Raw genomic sequence first — 21,981 nt, 5'->3', positions numbered from 1 at the left:
TACTTGGTATGTGTGCGTCTTTTTCAAAATTTTACTTCCTAATTGTTTATATCTGATATACAGGAACACAACTGATTTCTATATATTTTAGTTCAAATCTCTTGCTAAACTCTTGTGAACTCTAATAATTTATCTGTTTGTTCTTCTGGATTTTCTATATACACATCCCAATCATAGAAGAAAAATTACAATATTGTTCTTTTCTAATCCTTTGTTATTTATTTTTCTTGCATTTTTTACATGCTTATTTTAAACTAAGACATCCAGTACAATGTTATATAAGGTGGTGACAGCAGGTATCCTTCTCCTATTTCGTATCTCAGGGGAACACCTCCAATGTTCCACCATCAGGTTTGTTTTAGGTTTTTGTACATGCTCTTTATCAGATTAAGGAAGCTACCTCCTATGCTGTGTTTGCCAGAAATTTGTTTTTAGTCATAAAACAGATTAATTTTTATCAAATATTGCATCTATCATGCCCTGATAATGATTTTTCTCTTGGCAAATTACATTAATTAATTTTTTTTACTGTTAAATCAACCTTGCACCCTGGGGACAAAATCAACTTTTATAGCATGTTGTACTCAAGTCAGGCTCAACCTGATAGTAACTAACAATGACGAACTTGATTTACTAGTATCTTGTTTAGGATATCTGCATCTATTTCATGGATAAAAGTTGGCCGTAATTTGCCATTTTTTAAAAATTTTTAATTGATTTTTGTATCATGGTTATGTTAGTCTAATAAAATGAACTGAAGAACTCTTTTGTATTCTCTGGAAGAGTCTCTTTAAAACTAGTGTTATTTCTTCCTTAAATATTTTATTAATACTCTTCACTGAAGCCACCAAGGCCAAGTTACACACTTATAACACCTACTCTAACGTTCATGGGCTGAGACTGCTGCCTAAAATAGCTTTACAAATTACAGGTTCTTCCTCCAGTATAGACCATAAGAAGGATTTGTTCATATCATAGATATGCTGTTGGTTACCGGCGAGTCATTTCCGACTCATGATGACCCCATATCAGCAGAGTAGAACTGCTCCTCTGGGCTTTCAGGGCTGTGACTTTTTGGAAGCAGATGGCCAGGCTTGTCTCCAGAGGGCCTCTGGGTGGGTTCAAACCATCAACCTTTCAGCTAGTAGTTGAGTGCTTAATTATTTGTTCCATCTGGGAATTCCTATCACATATATTAAAAAAAAATGTTGCTATTGAGTCGATTCCGACTCATAGAGACCCTACAGGACAGAACAGAACTGCCCCATAGACTTTCCAAGAAGCAGCTGGTGGATTCAAACTGCCAACCTCTCGGTTAGCAGCCAAGCCCTTAACCACTGCACCATCAGGGCTCCATCACAGACATAACCCAAAACCAAACCAAACCCACTGCCGTCGAGTCAATTTCAACTCATAGCAGCCCTGTGAGACAGAGTAGAACTGCCCCACAGAGTTTCCAAGGAGCACCTGGCAGGTTCGAACTGCCAACCTCTTGGTTAGCAGCTATAGCACTTAACCAGGGTTTCCAATTACAGACATGGCCACTGCTAAATTTGACATGTTAGTCTAGAAAGTTCTATCTTAATCCTGTCTTCACTTTTTCACTTCCATCACTAGCATTGTATTTTCCTCTTTTGTTACTTCATGAACTTCAGCATATACATGAGCAAGTGGTTTAACAACAAAGACTTCCTGAAATCTGACTGCTGCCATCTTCACCAGCTAAATGCCTTCTCCATAGCAGCCTCCTGACTCAAAACTAAACGCAAGTCTCAATATGATGGAACATTAGGATTTCTCTCGAAGAGTCAAAGCTGCATGTTAAATACCCAAATACCAAGAATCTGCTATAAGCAGTGTAGATCTATCGATGCCTCTCCCTCATTTTACAGCATTCTTGAGTGTGCATTGTTATTTGGCGGGAAGGGTGCTGTTATGGAAACAATGGCCATCTTTTAATGCACTTATTTATAATCTTTTTCTCTTTTCAAATATTGAGGTATAATTGAACACACTAAACTATAGAGTACTTTAAGGAGTGAATGTCAACTATAAACAATCAACATCACAAAGCTTCAAAACTGCTGAAAATCGCCAGTGAAAACAATACATTAAAATGTGTCCCCTTGAACACCGAACCAATACAAACTAACCAATCATGTTTCTTTAACTAAGGGACTTCCCTAAAACAGCCCCAAATCTTGCAGACCAGAAATGAGACAGGATGTCTCAGCTGCTCTGTGACTCAATTATAAAAATAAGTTAACGTGTTCACTCTAATTTTGTTATCATACTACTTTAGACAGAGAACTAATTTTAGGGACTTCTTTTTTTTTTTCCTAGTTTTACCTACTTTGCTGTGTAAAAAAATTTTTTTCACCACTGTTTTCTAGGGCCTTGATCTTTCCATGAATAAAACTGAAGATCTGCTGAAATTTCTTCACTGCAATACCTACACCTAAGGCGGAAAGCAATGCAATGAAAAACCTGGGCACTACTGTATTTTTACTCAAATATACACACCTTCTAAGTTTCTTTGCCAACCGTACACTGACCCCGACAGGTATTTTTGTGAGCACCACAATGCCAAATTTTTAGACATGTTGCTTTAAAAAAATTAGCATAGCACGCTTATGAAAATACCTTCGGGGATAGGGCACAGTTGGCAAACAAACGTAGAAGATGCATGCATGTTATTTGTGTAAAAATATGGTAATTCAAATTTTTAGTACTGTTAAAACAACAATGACAAGAGCCTTGGAAAAGCAATTCCATTCCTTCATAATGGCCAAAACAGTGTTCACGTGAATATAAAGCTTTAAGGTACTTTATGTTTAACTGAGAAAAGAGAGTACGTTTCTGAGCATATCAAAAAAAACCCATTGCCACTGAGTAGATTTTGATGCATAACGACCCTATAGGACACAGTAGAACTACCCCCATAAGGTTTCCAAGGAATAGTTGGCAGATTCGAACTGCCGACCTTTTGGTTAGCAGCCGAACTCTTAATCACAGTGCCACCAGGGCTCCTTGCAGCCGAACTCTTAATCACAGTGCCACCAGGGCTCCTTATGAGAATATGTTTAAACATTTTTTAATACATTTTTGTAGAAACACTTACCTTTCAGAAACTAAGTCAACATGATCCAGTAATAAATTAATCTTTTCATTTCCTTTTTCTGAAGGCTTGGAATGTTCAGAGTTGGCAGAAGTCACTCTTTCATCTGGACTGTTAACTGACTCTTGATTCTTATCCAAATTCAAGGCATCAGAATTTGCAGCCTGTAAAATGGGTGAAGAAAAAGCAGTTGAAGAAAAGGCTACCAATTGTGTTCTCTCACATAAAATTAATAATAAGCAAAATTTCACACTGAAAATATCCTAGCATATATATTGCAAAATATATCTTAAATTATATGTATTTCAATGGTGATGACTATGATCACAGTTTGAATACCAACATTAATTTAAAAAATAAACAACTCCAAAGAAATAAAAATAATGGTGGTAAAAGTCAACTTCCTAGGTTGGCTGGAAAGAAAAAAAAACAAACACCTATTCACTATTAAAAGGTGTAAAGAGCCCTGGTGGCACAACGGGTAGTGCTTGGCTGCTGACCAATAGGAAAAGGTTGGCAGTTTGAACCCACCCAGCCACTAAACGGAAGAAAGACCTGGCAATCTTCTTCCATAAAGACTACAGCCTAGAAAACCCTCTAGGGCAGTTCAACTCTGTCACATGGGGTCACAATGAGGCAAAAATCAGCTCCATAGAGCCTAAAAACAACAGCATTAATAGGAATATATTTTTTTTAATGACCAGTTGGACCCCTGATGACGCACTGGTTAGGCCTTCAACTGTTAAGCAAAATGTTGGCAATTTGAACTCACCAGTTGAGCCGTGGGAGAAAGATGTGGCAGTTCTACTCTGTCCTATAGCGTCCCTATGAGTCTGAACTGACTCACCGGCAAAGGGTTTGGTTTTTGGGTTTAATGACTACTTAGCTTAATAAAACTGAGTCCTTAGACAACACTTTCATTCTCTTAGACTAATTTTAAAAACTAAGAAGCACTAATCTTTAACAAAAAAAAACTTTTTACTTTTGTTATAAAATTGATTCTCATTCGAATAGTGTTCTATAAAGTCACCATGAGCACTGTTAGCAGATACAGAATCACTGCTCTAGGGAAAATACAGGATTAGTTTACTAAAGTCTCTGGTCACAACATATTCATCACTGATCAATACATAACCTTGTCATGTGTGCTTTTCTGTTGAAAGACAATTTATTTAATATATATCATTGATTCACTCCACCACTCGTCTGTCAGGCTGTCATATTATGGTGTCCTGCGTGTTGCTGTGATGCTGGAAGCTATGCCACTGATATTTCAAATATCAGCAGGGTCATCCATGGCGGTTTCAGCAGAGCTTCCAGGCTAAGACAACTAGGAAGAAGGGTCTGGCCATCAACTTCTCCAAAAATTGGCCAGTGAAAACCTTATTAACAGCAACAGAACACTGTCTGACATAGTGCTTGAAGATGAGCCCATCAGGTTGGAAAGCACTCAAAATATGACTGGAGAAGAGCTGCCTCCTCAAAGTAGAGTCCACCTTAATGACATGGATGGAATAAAGCTTTCGGGACCTTCATTTGCTGATATGGCATCATACAACATGAAACAGCTGCAAACGTCCGTTAATAATTGAAATGTGGAATGTACAAATTACAAACCTAGGAAAATTTGAAGCTGTTAAAAATGAAATGGAACATTTGAAGATAGATATCCTAGACACTGGTGAGCTGAAATAGACTGGTATTGGCCATTTTGAATCAGACAATTATATGGTCTACTATCTCAGGAATGACAAATTGAAGAGGAACAGCATCACATTCATTGTAAAAAAGAACATTTCAAGATCTTTTCTGAAGTTCAATGCTGTCAGTGACAGGATAACATCCATATAATGCTGTCGGTGACAGGATAACATCCATATGCCTACAAGAAAGACTAGTTAATACGACCATTATTAAAATTTGCCTGCAAACCACTAAGGTCACAGATGAAGCAAGTGAAGATTTTTACCAACTTCTGTAATCTGAAATTGATCAAATATGCAATTTCAAAATGCATTGATAATTACTGGTGATTACAATGCAAAAGTTGAAAACAAAGAAGGATCAGTAATTGGAAAATATGGTCTCGGTGATAGAAAGGACGCCAAGAGATCGCATGACAAAATTTTGCAAGAACAATGACCTATTCATAGGAAATACATTTTTTCAACAACACAAATGGCAACTACACATGTGGATCTCACCAGATGGAAAACACCGGAATCAAATTGACTATATCTGTGGAAAGATACAATGGAGAAGCTCAATATCATCAGTCAGAACAAAGCCAGAGGCCGACTGCACAAGACTAACAATTGCTCGTATACAACTTCAAGTTGAACCTGAAGAAAATGAAAACAAGTCCACAAGAGCCAAAGTACAACCCTGAGTATATCCCATCTGAATTTAGAGGCCATCACAAGAACAGGTTTGACACACTGAACACTAGTGACTGAAGACCAGACCAGTTGTAGATGATATCAGGGACATCATACGTGAAGAAAGCAAAAGGTCATTAAAAAGACAGGAAAGAAAGAAAAGATCAAAATGGGTATCTGAAGAGATTCTGAAACTTGCTCTTGAACACAGAGGAGCTAAAGCAAATAGAAGAAACAGTGAAGTAAACGAGCAGAACAGAAGATTTTTTTTTTTTTAATAACTTTTATTAAGCTTCAAGTGAACGTTTACAAATCCAATCAGTCTGTCACATATAAGTTTACATACATCTCACTCCCTACTCCCACTTGCTCTCCCCCTCTTGAGTCAGCCCTTTCAGTCTCTCCTTTCTTGACAATTTTGCCTGCTTCCCTCTCTCTCTATCCTCCCATTCCACCTCCAGACAAGAGTTGCCAACACAATCTCAAGTGTCCACCTGATATAATTAGCTCACTCTTCATCAGCGTCTCTCTCCCACCCGCTGACCAGTCCCTTTCATTTCTGATGAGTTGTCTTTGGGGATGGTTCCTGTCCTGTGTCAACAGAAGGTCTGGGGAGCATGGCCGCCGGGATTCCTCCAGTCTCAGTCAGACCATTAAGTTTGGTCTTTTTATGAGAATTTGGGGTCTGTATCCCACTGATCTCCTGCTCCCTCAGGGGTCCCCTGCTGTGCTCCCTGTCAGGGCAGTCATCGATTGTGGCCGGGCACCAACTAGTTCTTCTGGTCTCAGGATGATGTAGGTCTCTGGTTCATGTGGCCCTTTCTGTCTCTTGGGCTCTTAGTTGTCGTGTGGCCTTGGTGTTCTTCATTTTCCTTTGCTCCAGGTGGGTTGAGACCAATTGCTGCATCTTAGATGGCCGCTTGTTAGCATTTAAGACCCCAGACGCCACATTTCAAAGTGGGATGCAGAATGATTTCATAATAGAATTATTCTGCCAATTGACTTAGAAGTCCCCGCAAACCATGTTCCCCAGACCCCCGCACTTGCTCCGCTGACCTTTGAAGCATTCATTTTATCCCGGAAACTTCTTTGCTTTTGGTCCAGTCCAATTGAGCTGACCTTCCATGTATTGAGTGTTGTCTTTCCCTTCACCTAAAGCAGTTCTTATCTACTGATTAATCAATAAAAAACCCTCTCCCACCCTCCCTCCCTCCCCGCCTCGTAACCACAAAAGTATGTGTTCTTCTCAGGTTTACTATTTCTTAAGATCTTATATACAATATTTGTCCTTTTGCCTCTGACTAATTTCGCTCAGCATAATGCCTTCCAGGTTCCTCCATGTTATGAAATGTTTCACAGATTCGTCACTGTTCTTTATCGATGCGTAGTATTCCATTGTGTGAATATACCACAATTTATTTACCCATTCATCTGTTGATGGACACCTTGGTTGCTTCCAACTTTTTGCTATTGTAAACTGAGCTGCAATAAACATGGGTGTGCATATATCTGTTTGTATGAAGGCTCTTGTATCTCTAGGGTATATTCCTAGGAGTGGGATTTCTGGGTTGTATGGTAGTTCTATTTCTAACTGTTTAAGATAACGCCAGATAGATTTCCAAAGTGGTTGTACCATTTTACATTCCCACCAGCAGTGTAAGAGAGTTCCAATCTCTCCGCAGCCTCTCCAACATTTATTATTTTGTGTTTTTTGGATTAATGCCAGCCTTGCTGGTGTGAGATGGAATCTCATCGTAGTTTTAATTTGCATTTCTCTAATGGCTAATGATCGAGAGCATTTTCTCATGTATCTGTTGGCTGCCTGAATATCTTCTTTAGTGAAATGTGTGTTCATATCCTTTGCCCACTTCTTGATTGGGTTGTTTGTCTTTTTGTGGTTGAGTTTTGACAGAATCATGTAGATTTTAGAGATCAGGCGCTGGTTGGAGATGTCATAGCTGAAAATTCTTTCCCCATCTGTAGGTGGTCTTTTTACTCTTTTGGAGAAGTCTTTAGATGAGCATAGGTGTTTGATTTTTAGGAGCTCCCAGTTATCGGGTTTCTCTTCATCATTTTTGGTAATGTTTTGTATTCTGTTTATACCTTGTATTAGGGCTCCTAGGGTTGTCCCAATTTTTTCTTCCATGATCTTTATCGTTTTAGTCTTTATGTTTAGGTCTTTGATCCACTTGGAGTTAGTTTTTGTGCATGGTGTGAGGTATGGGTCCTGTTTCATTTTTTTGCAAATGGATATCCAGTTATGCCAGCACCATTTGTTAAAAAGGCTATCTTTTCCCCAGTTAATTGACACTGGTCCTTTGTCAAATATCAGCTGCTCATACGTGGATGGATCTATGTCTGGGTTCTCAATTCTGTTCCATTGGTCTGTGTGTCTGTTGTTGTACCAGTACCAGGCTGTTTTGACTACTGTGGCTGTATAATAGGTTCTGAAGTCAGGTAAGGTGAGGCCTCCCACTTTCTTCTTCTTTTTCAGTAATGCTTTGCTTATCCGGGGCTTCTTTCCCTTCCATATGAAATTGGTGATTTGTTTCTCTATCCCCTTAAAATATGACATTGGAATTTGGATTGGAAGTGCGTTAAATGTATAGATGGCTTTTGGTAGAATAGACATTTTTACTATGTTAAGTCTTCCTATCCATGAGCAGGGTATGTTTTTCCACTTAAGTATGTCCTTTTGAATTTCTTGTAGTAGAGCTTTGTAGTTTTCTTTGTATAGGTCTTTTACATCCTTGGTAAGATTTATTCCTAAGTATCTTATCTTCTTGGGGGCTACCAGAACAGAAGATTTTAAAGTGGCTCAAGAAGACAAAGTATTGTATTGAAATGTACAAAGACCTGGAGTTACAAAACCAAAAGAGAAGAACACGCTTGACATTCCTCAAGCTGAAAGAACTGAAGAAAAAATTCAAACCTCGAGTTACAATATTGTAGGATTCTATGAGCAAAATACTGAAGGAGGCAGGAAGCATTCAAAAGAGGATGTAAGGAATACACACAGCCACCGTACCAAAAAGAATTGGTTGATGTTCAACCATTTCAGGAGGAAGCATATGATCAAGAATCAATGGTACTGAAGGAAGAAGTCCAAGCTGCACTGAAGGTACTGGTGAAAAACATGGCTCCAGGATTTGACAGAATACTAATTGAGATGCTTCAATAAACGGATCCAATGCTGGAAGCACTCATTCATCTATGCCAAGAAATCTGGAAGACAGCTATCTGGCCAACCGACTAGAAGAGAACCATATTTGTGCCCAATCCAAAGAAAGGTGATCCAATAAAATGCAGAAATTATCAAACAATATCATTAATATCACATGCAAGTAAAATTTTGCTGAAGATAATTCAAAAACTGTTACAGCAATACATGGACAAGAACTGCCAGATATTCAAGCCCGATTTAGGAGAGGATGTTGAAGGAGGAATATCATTGCTGATGTCAGATGGATCTTGGCTGAAAGCAGAGAACACCAGAAAGATGTTCACCTGTGTTTTATTGACTATGCAAAGGCATTCGACTGTGTGGATCATAACAAACTACAGAGAACATTGCAAAGAATGGGATTTCAGAACATTTAATTGTGCTCATGAGGAACCTATACATAGACCAAGAGGTAGTCATTTGAACAGAACAAGTGGATACTGTGTGGTTTAAAGTCAGGAATGGTGTGCATCTTGTTTGTATCCTTTTATCATACTTGTTCAATCTGTATGCTGAGTAAATAATTCGAGAAGCTGAACTATATGAAGAAGAAGGTAGTGTCAGGATTGGAGGAAGACTCATTAACAATCCTCGTTATGCAGATGACACAACCTTGCTTGCTGAAAGTGAAGAGGACTTGAAGCACTTACTGATGAAGATCAAAGTCTACACACAGCCTTCTGTATGGATTACACCTCAACATAAAGAAAACAAAAATCCTTACAACTGGACCAATAAGCAAATCATGATAAATGGAGAAAATGTTGAAGCTGTGAAGAGTTCATTTTACTTGGATCCACAATCAACACCCATGGAAGCAGCCATCAAGAAATCAAACAATGTATTGATTTAGGCAAATCTGCTTCAAAAGACCTCTTCAAAGTGTTAAAAAGCAAAGATGTTATGGAATTTTTTTTTTAAAGGACTAAGGTGTGCCTGACCCATGTCATGGTATTTTCAATCACTTCACATGCATGTGAAAGCTGGACAATAAATAAGGACGACCAAAGAAGAATTGATGCCTTTCATTTATGGTGTTGGTGAAGAACATTGAACATAGCATGGACTGCCAGAAGAATAAACAAATCTGTCTTGGAAGAAGTACTGGCAGAATGCTTCTTAGAAGCGAGGTTGTCAAGACTTTGTCTCATGTAATTTGGACGTGTTATCACAAGGGACCAGTCCTTAGATGAGGACATTGTGCTTCGTAAAGTAGAGGGTCAGCAAAAAAGAGGAAGACTTTCAATGAGATGAACTGACACAGTGGCTACAACAAGGGGCTCAAACATAGGAATGATTTTAAGGATGGTGCAGAACCGGGCAGTGTTTCATTCTGCCATACATACAGTCGTTGAGTCGGAACTGACTTGATGGCACCTAACAACAACAATATTGATTCACTAACACTGGACTCATCGTCAACAGCACTGTAGCTCATGCCTGAATGAAGCTGATCTAACTAACACATATTTTCTCCAAAATGTTTATCACAGCCTTCTTGCACTTAGAAATACTAGACAGCACTTCAGCACTATGCTTGGGGGCCATTTCAAAGAGCAAAATCACCAAAAGAAAGCACAAAATTGAGAAAAACATAGCATTAAATATACCACAAAAAGGACACTTGTTTACAATATGAGAGTTGAAACAAGAAGGCAGAACACTGCCTTGTTTGACTTTAACTGGCAACATGTGCTTTGGATGACTCAAAATTTTGCCACTCTGCGCTTTGTTAAGAAAGCATAATTAAAAACAAAATCTCCTGCCAATCCAGACAAACCCTCCACAAAAGTAGAAGGGAAAGAAATCAGTTCTATTATTGAATAAGCTTTGAAACCAGAACGTGATACACACCACAGGCAATCTACTAAAGAGATTGCAAAGACAGAAAGAAATTCTACCCTTTTATACAGCCAAGCAGATGCAACCCATTTTCACACGTTTTCAATATAAATGATAACTAGGCTTTTTTTTTTTAGTCCTCAAGTGGGCGGGGGTGGGGAGGCCTCAAGTAAGAGAACTTGAAAGCACCATTTGTCATACATAGTTCATCCTAAATTCCCCTATAGCCACCTGTGTTTGCTAACTGCCTTTATTGAAAGAAAAAAATATTTCTCTCATATCTTTATATCCAGAGGTAGGTTTGCAACTTGTGGCCGAGTACCAGATGAAATCAGACTTCCATCCTAACAGGACATTGAGAGGTTGGGGTACTATCCTCTTGACTGATTACATTTCAAAGAGATGGCTTCCAGGTCCTTAAAGAAACATTCCTAGGTTGTAAACTTAGCAAGAGGCTTATTTATTTAGACTTTAGAAAGATTTACATCCATTTCAAAGAGGAGGAGAAAAAACTTACAAGTTCCCTAAAGTACATGTTCTAAGAAAAGGAGGAGGGGAGTCTCTCTCCTTTTTTCAACAGGAAGAAATAAGCCTCTTTTTTGTTTTACTTTCTTACTTCTAATTTATATTTGCCTTTATGGCATGTCCATGAATGACCACAAAAGCTCCACAAGTATTGATTTGGGGTTTACAAATAAATTTTAGTGAGTAGGTTGATCAGTAAGTAAGAAATTCGTGAGTAATGAAGATTGACTCTATTTCCAATAGTGGAACGGAACATTTGGAATCCATGCTTCGGTTGAGAACTTATAGCATTTTAAATATATATGTATATTAATCATTTCAAAAGGATGAAAAGATCATCCAAATCCAGAGCTTATCTGATGGACAGCACGAACAAAAATGCAAAGAAACAAAGAACTCTGAAATGTTATCAGATTAAGCAAACATACTTCATATGTAGAAGTAGGCTCAAACAACATCGGAAAGCAAAAAATGATTTGGTATCATTTCAGTTACAGGACTAGGTGTGACAGACTCATTTTTCTCTTCTCCTCCCTCTAAGTACAACTAAATACTCTAGAAATAATTCAACAGACAAACAAGAAATTACTTGGAAAGGGAGAAAGAAGGAAGATTGGCCGAGGACCTCAAGACTTGTGGAATGACACCACAGTGAGTCCCCTGAATTTTCTTTTTACTCCACAAATATTCCGGATTGGATGTCAGAGAAGCCAAGGACCCATCCCCTGCACCAAGCCTAGGGAAGTGGTGGCCCAATTCCAGGCAACATCAGTGAGGCCTGGCCAGAGACCCATATCCAACTCCACAATGGGGTTGGGGGCGTCTCTGCTGTAGCAGTAGTGTCAGCAGGACCTAGCAGGAGATCTATCCCCCACGCCATGTCTGGAGAATGGTTGGGCCTGATTCACCCCAGTGGTAGCCTAATCTGCTGCAGCAGCTGCTTCAGTAGAGCCCAACTAGGTACCAGTCCTCCATTCCACACCCAGAACAGTGCAACCCAACATTGTAACAGTGTCATTGGGGTCGCTGTCCCATACTTGGGGCAGCAGCGGGCCTGAACTACTGAAGCATCAGCACCTGGCACAGTGGCTTCCTGAATTCTCATCCAATAGCATGAAGCAGCCCAAGCAGTACCTGCAGGGATTGAGCAGGAGATGCCTTGGAGCTCTGAAAATAATGCCAACCACAAGGTCATGGATGCTCCATAGATACCTCCAAACTTTCTAAGGGTCCAAATTACTGGGCTGAGGGCTGTGGGGGCCATAGTCTCAGTGAACATCTAGTTCAACTGGCATAACACAGTTTATAAAGAAAATGTTATACATTCTACTTTGGTGAGTAGCGTCTAGGGCCTTAAAAGGCTGTGAGTGGCCATCTAAGATACTCCACTAGTCTCACCCCTTTGGGAGCAAGGCAGAATGAACAAAACTAAAGACAAAATGGAAAGATTAGTCCAAAGGACTAATGGACCACAACTACCACAGCCTCCACCAGACTCAGTCCAGTACAACTACATGATGCCCAGCTACCACTACCAACTGCACTGACAGGGATCACAATAAAGGGACCAGGACAGAGCTGGAGAAAAATGTAGAACAAAATTCTTACTCACAAAAAAAGACCAAACTTACTGGCCTGACAGAGACTGGAGAAACGTCAAGAGTATGGCCCCCAGATACCGTTTGAGATCAGTAATGAAGCTACTACTGAGGTTCACCCTTCAGCCAAAGATTAGACAGGCCCATAAAACAAAACGAGACTAAAGGGGCTCAGTAGCCCGGGGGCAAGGACTAGAAGGCAGAAGGGGATGGGAAACCTGGTAATAGGGAACCCAAGGTCGAGAAGGAAGAGTGTTGACATGTTCAGGTTTGTCAACCAATGTCATAAGACAATATGTGTACTATCTGTTTAATGAGAAGCTAGTTTGTTCTGTAAACCTTCATCTAAAAGTACAACAAAAAACAAATGTAGGGCTCGGCCAAGATGGTGGAGTACTCAGATGGTTCTTGTGGTCCCTCTTACAACAAAGACCCCAAAAAACAATGAATTGACTACATATGACAGTTTGGGAGCCCTGAACATCTGACATGGATTGACTGCGTCCCCCCCCAAAACATGCTGTCAACTTGGTTAGGACATGTTTCCCAGTATCATGTAGTTGACCTCCATTTTATGATTATAATTTTATGTTAAAGAGGATTAGGCTGGAATTGTAACAACCTTACTAAGGTCACATAACTGATACAATGTAAAGGGAGTTTCCCTGGAGTGTGGCCTGAACCACCTTTCATCTTATGAGGGATAAAAGGAAGGGAAGCAGACAGAGAGGGGGACTTCAAACCACTAAGAGAGCAGTGCCACGAACAGAGCGTGTCCTTTGGACCCAGGGTCCCTGCACAGGGAAGCTCCGAGTCTGCAGGAAAATTGATGAGAAGGTGGACAGAGAGAAAGCCTTCCCCTGGAGCTGATGCCCTGAATTTGGACTTCCAGCCTACCAGACTGTGAGAAAATAAATTTCTTCCTTAAAGCCATCCACTGGTGGTATTTCTGTTACAATATCAAAGACAAAGTGGAGGAGTCGGACTGAGCGGCAGGAGAAGGGAGAGACAGTTCAGAAGCTGCAAGGATTTGCCAGACCTGACCTGTCTGGCACCAGCAACCTGCAGACTGGACTGGCTAGCGCAAGCAGGCTGAGGTAAGCAGTAGCTCTGGGGACACATTTTCCACAGCGGGAGCAATCATCAAGCAGCGAAGAATCTGCTCAAGCATCCAGAACCAGGGAGAAGCTGCATTCAATCAGCAAAGGATAAGCACAAGCATCTAACCTACTGTGTGGATCAAAAAAATCCTTCTTCCATTTAGGAAGTATTTTTCTCCCATTTACATGCCCCCTTCACACTCTGTTGTGAGTCCTAGTCTGGCTTCAGCGATGGCAGCACTTCTGGGCCAGAACTAGGATCTGTCCCACACCCTGAGCCATTCTCCCGGCTTTGGAGAGGGAACAAATAAACATGAAAAAAAAATCTGCCAGCTCCCCTAAGCTGGGACCTCAGGGCAGGCACAGCCCCTTTGCCTAGGCACAGACATAAGGAGTCCATGGACTTTGAATGCCATTCACCCCTGCATAGACCTGTGTGGGCCAATTTCAAAAGTGTAGGCCCTCATTAGCACAGTACAACAGGGTATATACCTGAAGCCTATTTTCATCTGTAACAGCTATAAGGGGGAGTGGCAGATTTGTGACATTTGACACCACCCCACCCATTAAGGAGGGTCCTCACCTACCCACATCAACGGCCTGAGGACTGGTGGACCCACCCACTCCACTGAGGCCCCCACAACAGGGGTCCAAGAATAAGTGGTGACTCCCAGTCATCACAGCCAACAGTATTGGGTGCCCACGGTCCAGCTGCAAAACCTACCTACCTACACACTACAGGGAACAGGGACGCGCCTTCCACCCAGATACTCAGGGGCAGCAGTGTAGCAGTCAGTCCCTGCCTTGATCAGCGCATGACCCCTACTGCAGCCAGATACCTGTGCCTACTCCAATCAGCCCTGTCCATCTAGCACTGTAGGTGAGAGCTTGCACCACACACTCGGTGACCGATGACCTGGACACCTGAGCTGAATCCACACAAGAAAAGTAAGCGGACTCCTGAGTTCACATACCTAGTAACAGCTCTAGCTACCTGGAGACGAGATGTGAGACTTTCAAAGATGCCAATCATCAAACTAGTTCATACAACCAGCCTATTTGGGCATATCAAAACAAAACGCTAGAACACAGTAAGCAAAAATTAAATAAATAAATGTAATAACTTATTAATGGCTTGGAGACAATAGTCAATATCAAACTATATAAAGAGGCAGACAATGATGGCTTCAGCAAGCCACCAAAACAAAAAATTAAGAAACGTTTCAGAGGAAGATAACTCCTTGGAATTACCAGAGGTAGAATTCAAAAGATTAATATATAGAACTCTTCAAGAGATCAGGAAGGAGATCAGGCAAAAGGCAGAACAAGCTAAGAAAAATACAGACAAAGCAACAGAAGAACATAAGAAGGTTATACAAGACAATAATGACAAATTTAACAGGCTGCAAGAATCCAAAGAGAGACAGCAAAGAGAAATCCAAAAGATTAACGATAAAATTTCAGAATTAGACAATTCAATAGAAAATCATAGGAGCATAATTGAGGAAATGGAAATTAGAATCAGTGAGACTGAAGATAAAGCACTTGACATCAACTTATTTGAGGAAAAATCAGGTAAAAGCCTTTAAAAAAAATAAAGAAAATCTAGGAATTATGTGGGACTCTATCAAAAGGAATAACATATGAATGATTGGAGTACCAAAACAGGAAGGGATAACAGAAAATATAGAGAGAACTGTTGAAAGTTTCTTGGCAGAAAACTTCCCTGATACCATGAAAGATGAGAAGATATCTATCCAAGAAGCTCTTCAAGCCCCACAGAAAGTAGATCCCAAAACGAAGTCACCAAAACATAATATAATCAAACTTGCTGTCTTAGTCATCTAGTGCTGCTATAACAGAAATACCACAAGTGGATGGCTTTAACGAAGAGAAATTTATTTCTTCACAGTAAAGTAGGCTAGAAGTCCAAATTCAGGGCATCAGCTTCAGGGGAAGCCTTTCTTTTTCTGTTGGCCTCCTCATCAATCTTCCCCGAGACTAGGAGCTTCTCCACGCAGAGACCCTGGGCCCAAAGGACAAGCTCTGCTCCTGGCACTGCTTTCATGTTGGTATGAAGTGTCCCAAAACTCTGCTCGCTTTTCTCTTTTATATCTCAAAAGATTATCTCAAGACACAATCCAATCCTGTAGGTTGAGTCCTGCCTCACTAACACAACTGCTGCCCATTCTCCCTCATTAACATCATAGAGGCAGGATTTACAACAAATAGGAAAATCACACAATACTGGGAATCATGGCTCAGCCAAATTGATACACACATTTTTGAGGGGACACAATTCAATCCATGATACTTGCCAAAACCAAAGATAAAGACAGAATTTTAAGAGCTGCTACGGATAAACGAAAAGTCATCTACAAAGGAGAGTCAATAAGAGTAAGCTCTGACTATTCAGCAGAAAGCGAGCAGACAGGAAGGCAATGGGATGACATATATAAAGCCTTGAAGAAAAAAAATCACCACACAAGAATTACATAACTAGCAAAACTGTCTCTCAAACATGATGGTGAAATTAGGATATTTCCAGATAAAGAGAAAGAGAAGTTTAGGGAATTTGTAAAAACCGAACCAAAATTACAAGAACTACTTAAGGGAGTCCCCTGGTTAGAAAATCAATAAGATCAGATAACAACCAATGGAGAAGTCACAAAAATAAATCAAAGCTAAAACACTGAAATTAGGGAAAAAGAAACATCAATATGTAAAAGATGACATTAAAACAAAAAACAGGGACTAAATAATGTAGTCATAGATCTTTCATATGGTAAAGAAATCGAGGCGATATAAAGAAATAAAAGATTGGTTTAAACTTTTTAAAAAATAGGGTTAAATATTAAGGTAGCCAAAAAGGAAACTAACAATCCTACCCATCAAAATAAAAAACAAGAAAACCATAAAGACAGCAAAGACAAAATCAACAACAGAAAAGATGAAGAGAAAATACATAAAGAAAAATGACACAGCACAGAAATCAGGTGGAATAAAGATGCTGTCAACGACACACAAAAAAAATACATCAAAATGACAATACTAAACTCATACCTATCAATAATTACGATGAATGTAAATGGACTAAATGCACCAATAAAGAGACAGAGAGTGGCAGGATGGATTAAAAAATCCGTCTACATGCTGCCTACAAGAGACACACTTTAGACTCGAAGACACAAACAAAACAAAACTCAAAGGATGGAAAAAAATACATCAAGCAAACAACTATCAAAAAAGAACAGGAGTGGCAATGTTAACCTCTGGAAAAACAGGCTTTAAAGCAAAATTCACCAAAAAGGATAAGAAATGACACTACACAATGATTAAAGGGTCAATACATCGGGAGGACATAACCATAATAAATATTTACGCACCCAACATCAAGGGTCTAAAATACATAAAACAAACTCTAACCGCACAAAAAAGAGAAATAGACAGCTCCACAATAATAGTAGGAGACTTCAACACACCACTTTGGGTGAAAGACAGAACTTCCAGAAAGAAGCTCAGTAAAGACACAGAAGATCTAAATGCCACAATCAACCAACTTGATCTCATATACATATACAGAACATTCCACCCAACAGTGGCCAAATATACTTTCTTTTCCAACACACATTGAACATTCTCCAGAATACACCACGTATTAGGTCACAAAGCAAGCCTTAAGTGAATCCAAAATACAGAAATATTGCAAGGCAATTTCTCAGACCATAAAGCATGAAAGTAAAAATCAATAACAGAAAAAGCAAGGAAAAAAAAAATCAAATACATGGAAACTCAGTAACACCTTGATCAAAAACTACTGCATTAGAGAAGAAATTAGGAATGGAATAAAGAAATTCACACAATCAAATGAGAATCAAAACACATTCTACCAGAACCTTTGGGACACAGAAAAAGCAGTGCTCAGAGGTCAATTTATGCCAATAAATGCATACATACGAAAAGAAGGAACAAAATTAAAACATTAACCCTAAAACTGAAACAACTAGAAAGAAGCAAAAGAGGCCCTCAGATACCAGAAGAAAGAAAACAATAAAAATCAGAGAAGAATTAAGCGAAATAGAGAATAGAAAAACAATTGAAAGTGTTAACAAGACCAAAAGCTGGGTTTTTTTGAAAAGATCAACGAAATCAATAAACCATTGGCCAAACTAACAAAAGAAAAATAGGAAAAGAAGCAAATAACCCAAATAAGAAATGAGATGGGTGGTATTACAACAGACCCAACTGAAATTAAAAGAATCATTAACAGAATACTACGAAAAATTGTATTTCAACAAATTTGAAATCCAAGAGGAAATGGACAAATTTCTAGAAACGTACTACATACATAAACTAACACAAATAGAGGTAGAAAAACCAAATAAACCTATAACAAGAGACTGAAGAAGTAATTTAAAGACTGCCAACACAAAAAAAGCCCTGGCCCTGACAGCTTAACTGGAGAATTCTACCAAACTTTCAGAGAACAGTTAACACCACTACTAATAAAGGTATTTCAGAGCATAGAAAAGGAAGGAATACTCCCAAACTCATTCTATGAAGCCAGCATAAGCCTGATACCAAAACAAGGTAAAGACAAAACAAAAAAAGGAAACTACAGACCAGTATCCCTTATAAACAGAGACGCAAAAATCTTCAGCAAAATTCTAGCCAGTAGAATTCAACAACGTGTTAAAAAAATAATTCACCATGACCAAGTGGGATTCATACCAGATATGTACGGTTAGTTCAACATTAACCCTACTTTATTAACATTAACATTAACTCTACTTTATGTAGGGTTAGTTCAACATTAGAAAAACAATCAGTGTAATCCATCACAATAATAAAAGACAAAAACCACATGATCTTATTAACAGATGCAGAAAAGGCATTTGACAAAGTTCAACACCATTCATGATAAAAACTCTCAGCAAAATAGGAATAGAAAGGAAATCCCGCAACATAATAAAGGGCATTTATACAAAGCCAACAACCAACATCATCCTAAATGGGGAGACTCTGAAAGCATTCCCCTTGAGAACGGAAACCAGACAAGAATGCTTTTATCACCACTCTTACTCAACATTGTGCTGGAGGTCCTACCCAGAGCAATTAGGCAACAAAAAGAAATAAAGGGCATACAAATTGGTAAGAAAGAAGTAAAAGTATCTCTATTTGCAGAAGATATGATCTTATACACAGAAAACCACAAAGAATCCACAAGAAAACTACTGAAACTAATAGAAGATTTCAGTGAAGTTTCAGGATATAAGACAAACATACAAAAATCAGTTGGATTCCTCTACACCAACAAAGAGAACTTCGAAGAGGAAATCACCAAATCAATACCATTTACAATAGCCCCCAAGAAAATAAAACACTTACGAACAAATCTAACCAGAAACATGAAAGACCTACACAAAGAAAAGTACATGACACTACTTCAAGAAACCAAAAGAGACCTATATAAGTGGAAAAACATACCTTGCTCATAGATAGGAATACTCAACATTGTGGAAATGACAATTCTACCCAAAGCAATCTACAGATACAATGTAATCCCAATCCGAAGTCCAAAGACATTTTTTAGTGAGATGGAGAAACAAATCACCAACTTCATATGAAAAGAGGCCGTGAATAAGTAAAGCATTACTGAAGAACAAAGTGGGAGGCCTCGTACTACCTGATTTTAGAACCTATTATACCACCATACTAGTCCAAACTGCCTGGTACTGGTACAATAACAGATATATAGACCAATGGAACAGAATTGAGAATCCAGATGTAAATTCATCCACCTATGAGCAGCTGATACTTGACAAAGGCCCCAAGTCAGTTAAATGGGGAAAAGGCAGTCTCTTTAACAAATGGTGCTGGCATAACAGGATATCCATCTGCAAAAAATGAAACAAGACCCATACCTCACACCATGCACAAAAACTAACTCAAAATGGATCAAGGACCTAAATGTAAAATCTATAATAATAAAGATCATGGAAGAAAAATAGGGACAACGCTAGGGGCCCTAATACACAGCATATACAGTATACAAAACATTACTAACAATGCACAAACACCAGAAGAGAAACTAGATAACTAGGAGCTCCTAAAAATCAAATACCTATGCTCATCCAAAAACCCAAAAACCAAACCCGCTGCTGTTGAGTAGACTGCGATTCATAGCGACCCTAAGGGACAGAATACAACTACCCCATAGGGTTTCAAAGGAGTGCCTGGCAGATCTGAACTGCCAACTTTTGGTTAGCAGCTGTAGTTCTTAACCACTATGCCCCCAGGGTTTCTACGCTCACGCAAAGACTCCACCAAAAAAGTAGAAAGATTACCTACAGACTGGGAAAAAGGTTTTAGCTATGACATTTTTGATCAGTGTCTGATCTCTAAAATCTACATGATAATGCAAAAACTTAACAACAAAAACACAAATAACCCAATTAAAAAATGAGCAAAGGATATGAACAGTCACTTCACCAAAGAAGACGTTCAGGCAGCTAACAGATACATGAGGAAATGTTCACAATCATTAGCCATGAGAGAAATGCAAATCAAAAGTACAATGAGATTCCATCTCACCCCAACAAGGCTGGCATTAATCCAAAAAACATAAAATAAGAAATGTTGGAGAGGTCGTGGACAGACTGGAACACTTAAACACTGCTGGTGGGAATGTAAAACGGTACTACCACTTTGGAAATTGATTTGGCACTTCTTTAAAAAGCTAGAAATAGAACTACCATACAATCCAGCAATCCCACTCCTTGGAATATATTCTAGAGAAATAAGAGCCATCACACTAATAGATATATGCACACCCATGTTTACTGCAGCACTGTTTACAACACCAAAAAGATAGAAACAACCTAGCTGCCGATCAATGGATGAATGGATAAATAAATCATGGTATAGTCACACAATGGACTACTACGCAACAATAAAGAACAATGTCAAATCCGTGAAACACTTCATAACATGCATGAATCTGGGGCATTATGCTGAGTGAAATTAGTCAGCTGCAAAACGACAAATATTGTTTTAAAACGACAAATATTGTATGAGACCACTATTATAAGAACTCAAGAAATAGTTAAAACAGAGAAGAAAATATACTATAATGGTTACTAGAGTGGGGAGGAAGGGAGGGTGAGGGGTGTTCACTAATCAGACAGTAGATAAGAACTAGGTGAAGGGAAAGACAACACGCAATACAGGAGAGGTCAGCACAACTGGACTAAACCAAAAGCAAGGAAGTTTCCTGAATAAACCGAACGGTTTGGAGGCCAAAGTAGCAGGGGCGGGGTTTGGGGACCATGGTTTCAGGGGACATTTAGGTCAATTGGCATAATAAAATCTATTAAGAAAACATTCTGCATCCCACTTTGGAGAAGGGCATCTGGGATCTTAAACGCTAGCAAGTGGCCATCTAAGATGCATCAGTTGGTCTCAATCCACCTGGAACAAAGGAGAATGAAGAGCACCAAAGACACAAGGTAATTATGGGCCCAGAGACAGAAAGGGCCACACAAATCAGAGACTACATCAGCCTGAGACCTGAAGAACTAGATGGTACCTGGCTACCACAGATGACTGCCCTGACAGGGAACACAACAGAGAATCCCTGTTGGAGCAGGAGAACAGTGGGATGCAGACCTCAAATTCTTACAAAAAGATCAGACCTAATCGTTTGACTGAGACTAGAAGGGCCCCGGAGGTCATGGTTCCCAGACCTTCTGTTAGCCCAAGGCTGAAACCATTCCCAAAGACAACTCTTCAGACAGGGATTGGACTGGAGTATAAGAAAGCAAATGATACCAATGAGGAGTGAGCCTGTTGACTCAAGTAGACACACAAGACTATGTGGGCAGCTCCTGTCTGGAGGGGGGATGAGAAGGCAGAGGGGAATAGAAGCTGGCTGAATGGACATGGGAACACAGGGTGGAGTGGGGGAGTGTGCTATTTCACTAGGTGGAGAGCAACCAGAAGTGTATAGCAAGGTGTACATAAATTTTTGTAAACTTTCACTTAAACCACAGTAAAAAGAAAAAAATCTAAAACGATAAATATCATGGAAGAAAAAATAGGGACAGTGCTAGGAGCTCTAATACATGGCATAAACAGAATACAAACATAACTAACAATGCACAAACAACAGATGAGAAACTAGATAACTGGGAGCCCC

General features: G+C 39.4%; 1 protein-coding gene across 1 annotated transcript in view; it reads right to left on the bottom strand.

Moving 5' to 3' along the window:
* The window catches only part of ATF7IP2 (activating transcription factor 7 interacting protein 2), a 72,329-nt gene that overhangs the window by 30,969 nt on the left and 19,379 nt on the right, over nt 1–21,981 (bottom strand). The window contains exon 6 of the mRNA XM_049904257.1: nt 3,122–3,282. Within this exon, the coding sequence (XP_049760214.1) occupies nt 3,122–3,282 (161 nt within the window). The remainder of the gene's footprint in view (nt 1–3,121; nt 3,283–21,981) is intronic.

The sequence above is a fragment of the Elephas maximus genome, chromosome 12 (assembly GCF_024166365.1).
Source record: "Elephas maximus indicus isolate mEleMax1 chromosome 12, mEleMax1 primary haplotype, whole genome shotgun sequence".
NCBI classification, from domain to species: domain Eukaryota; kingdom Metazoa; phylum Chordata; class Mammalia; order Proboscidea; family Elephantidae; genus Elephas; species Elephas maximus.
Note: the sequence above shows the minus strand (reverse complement) of the source record. Positions and strands in the feature narration are given on the sequence as shown.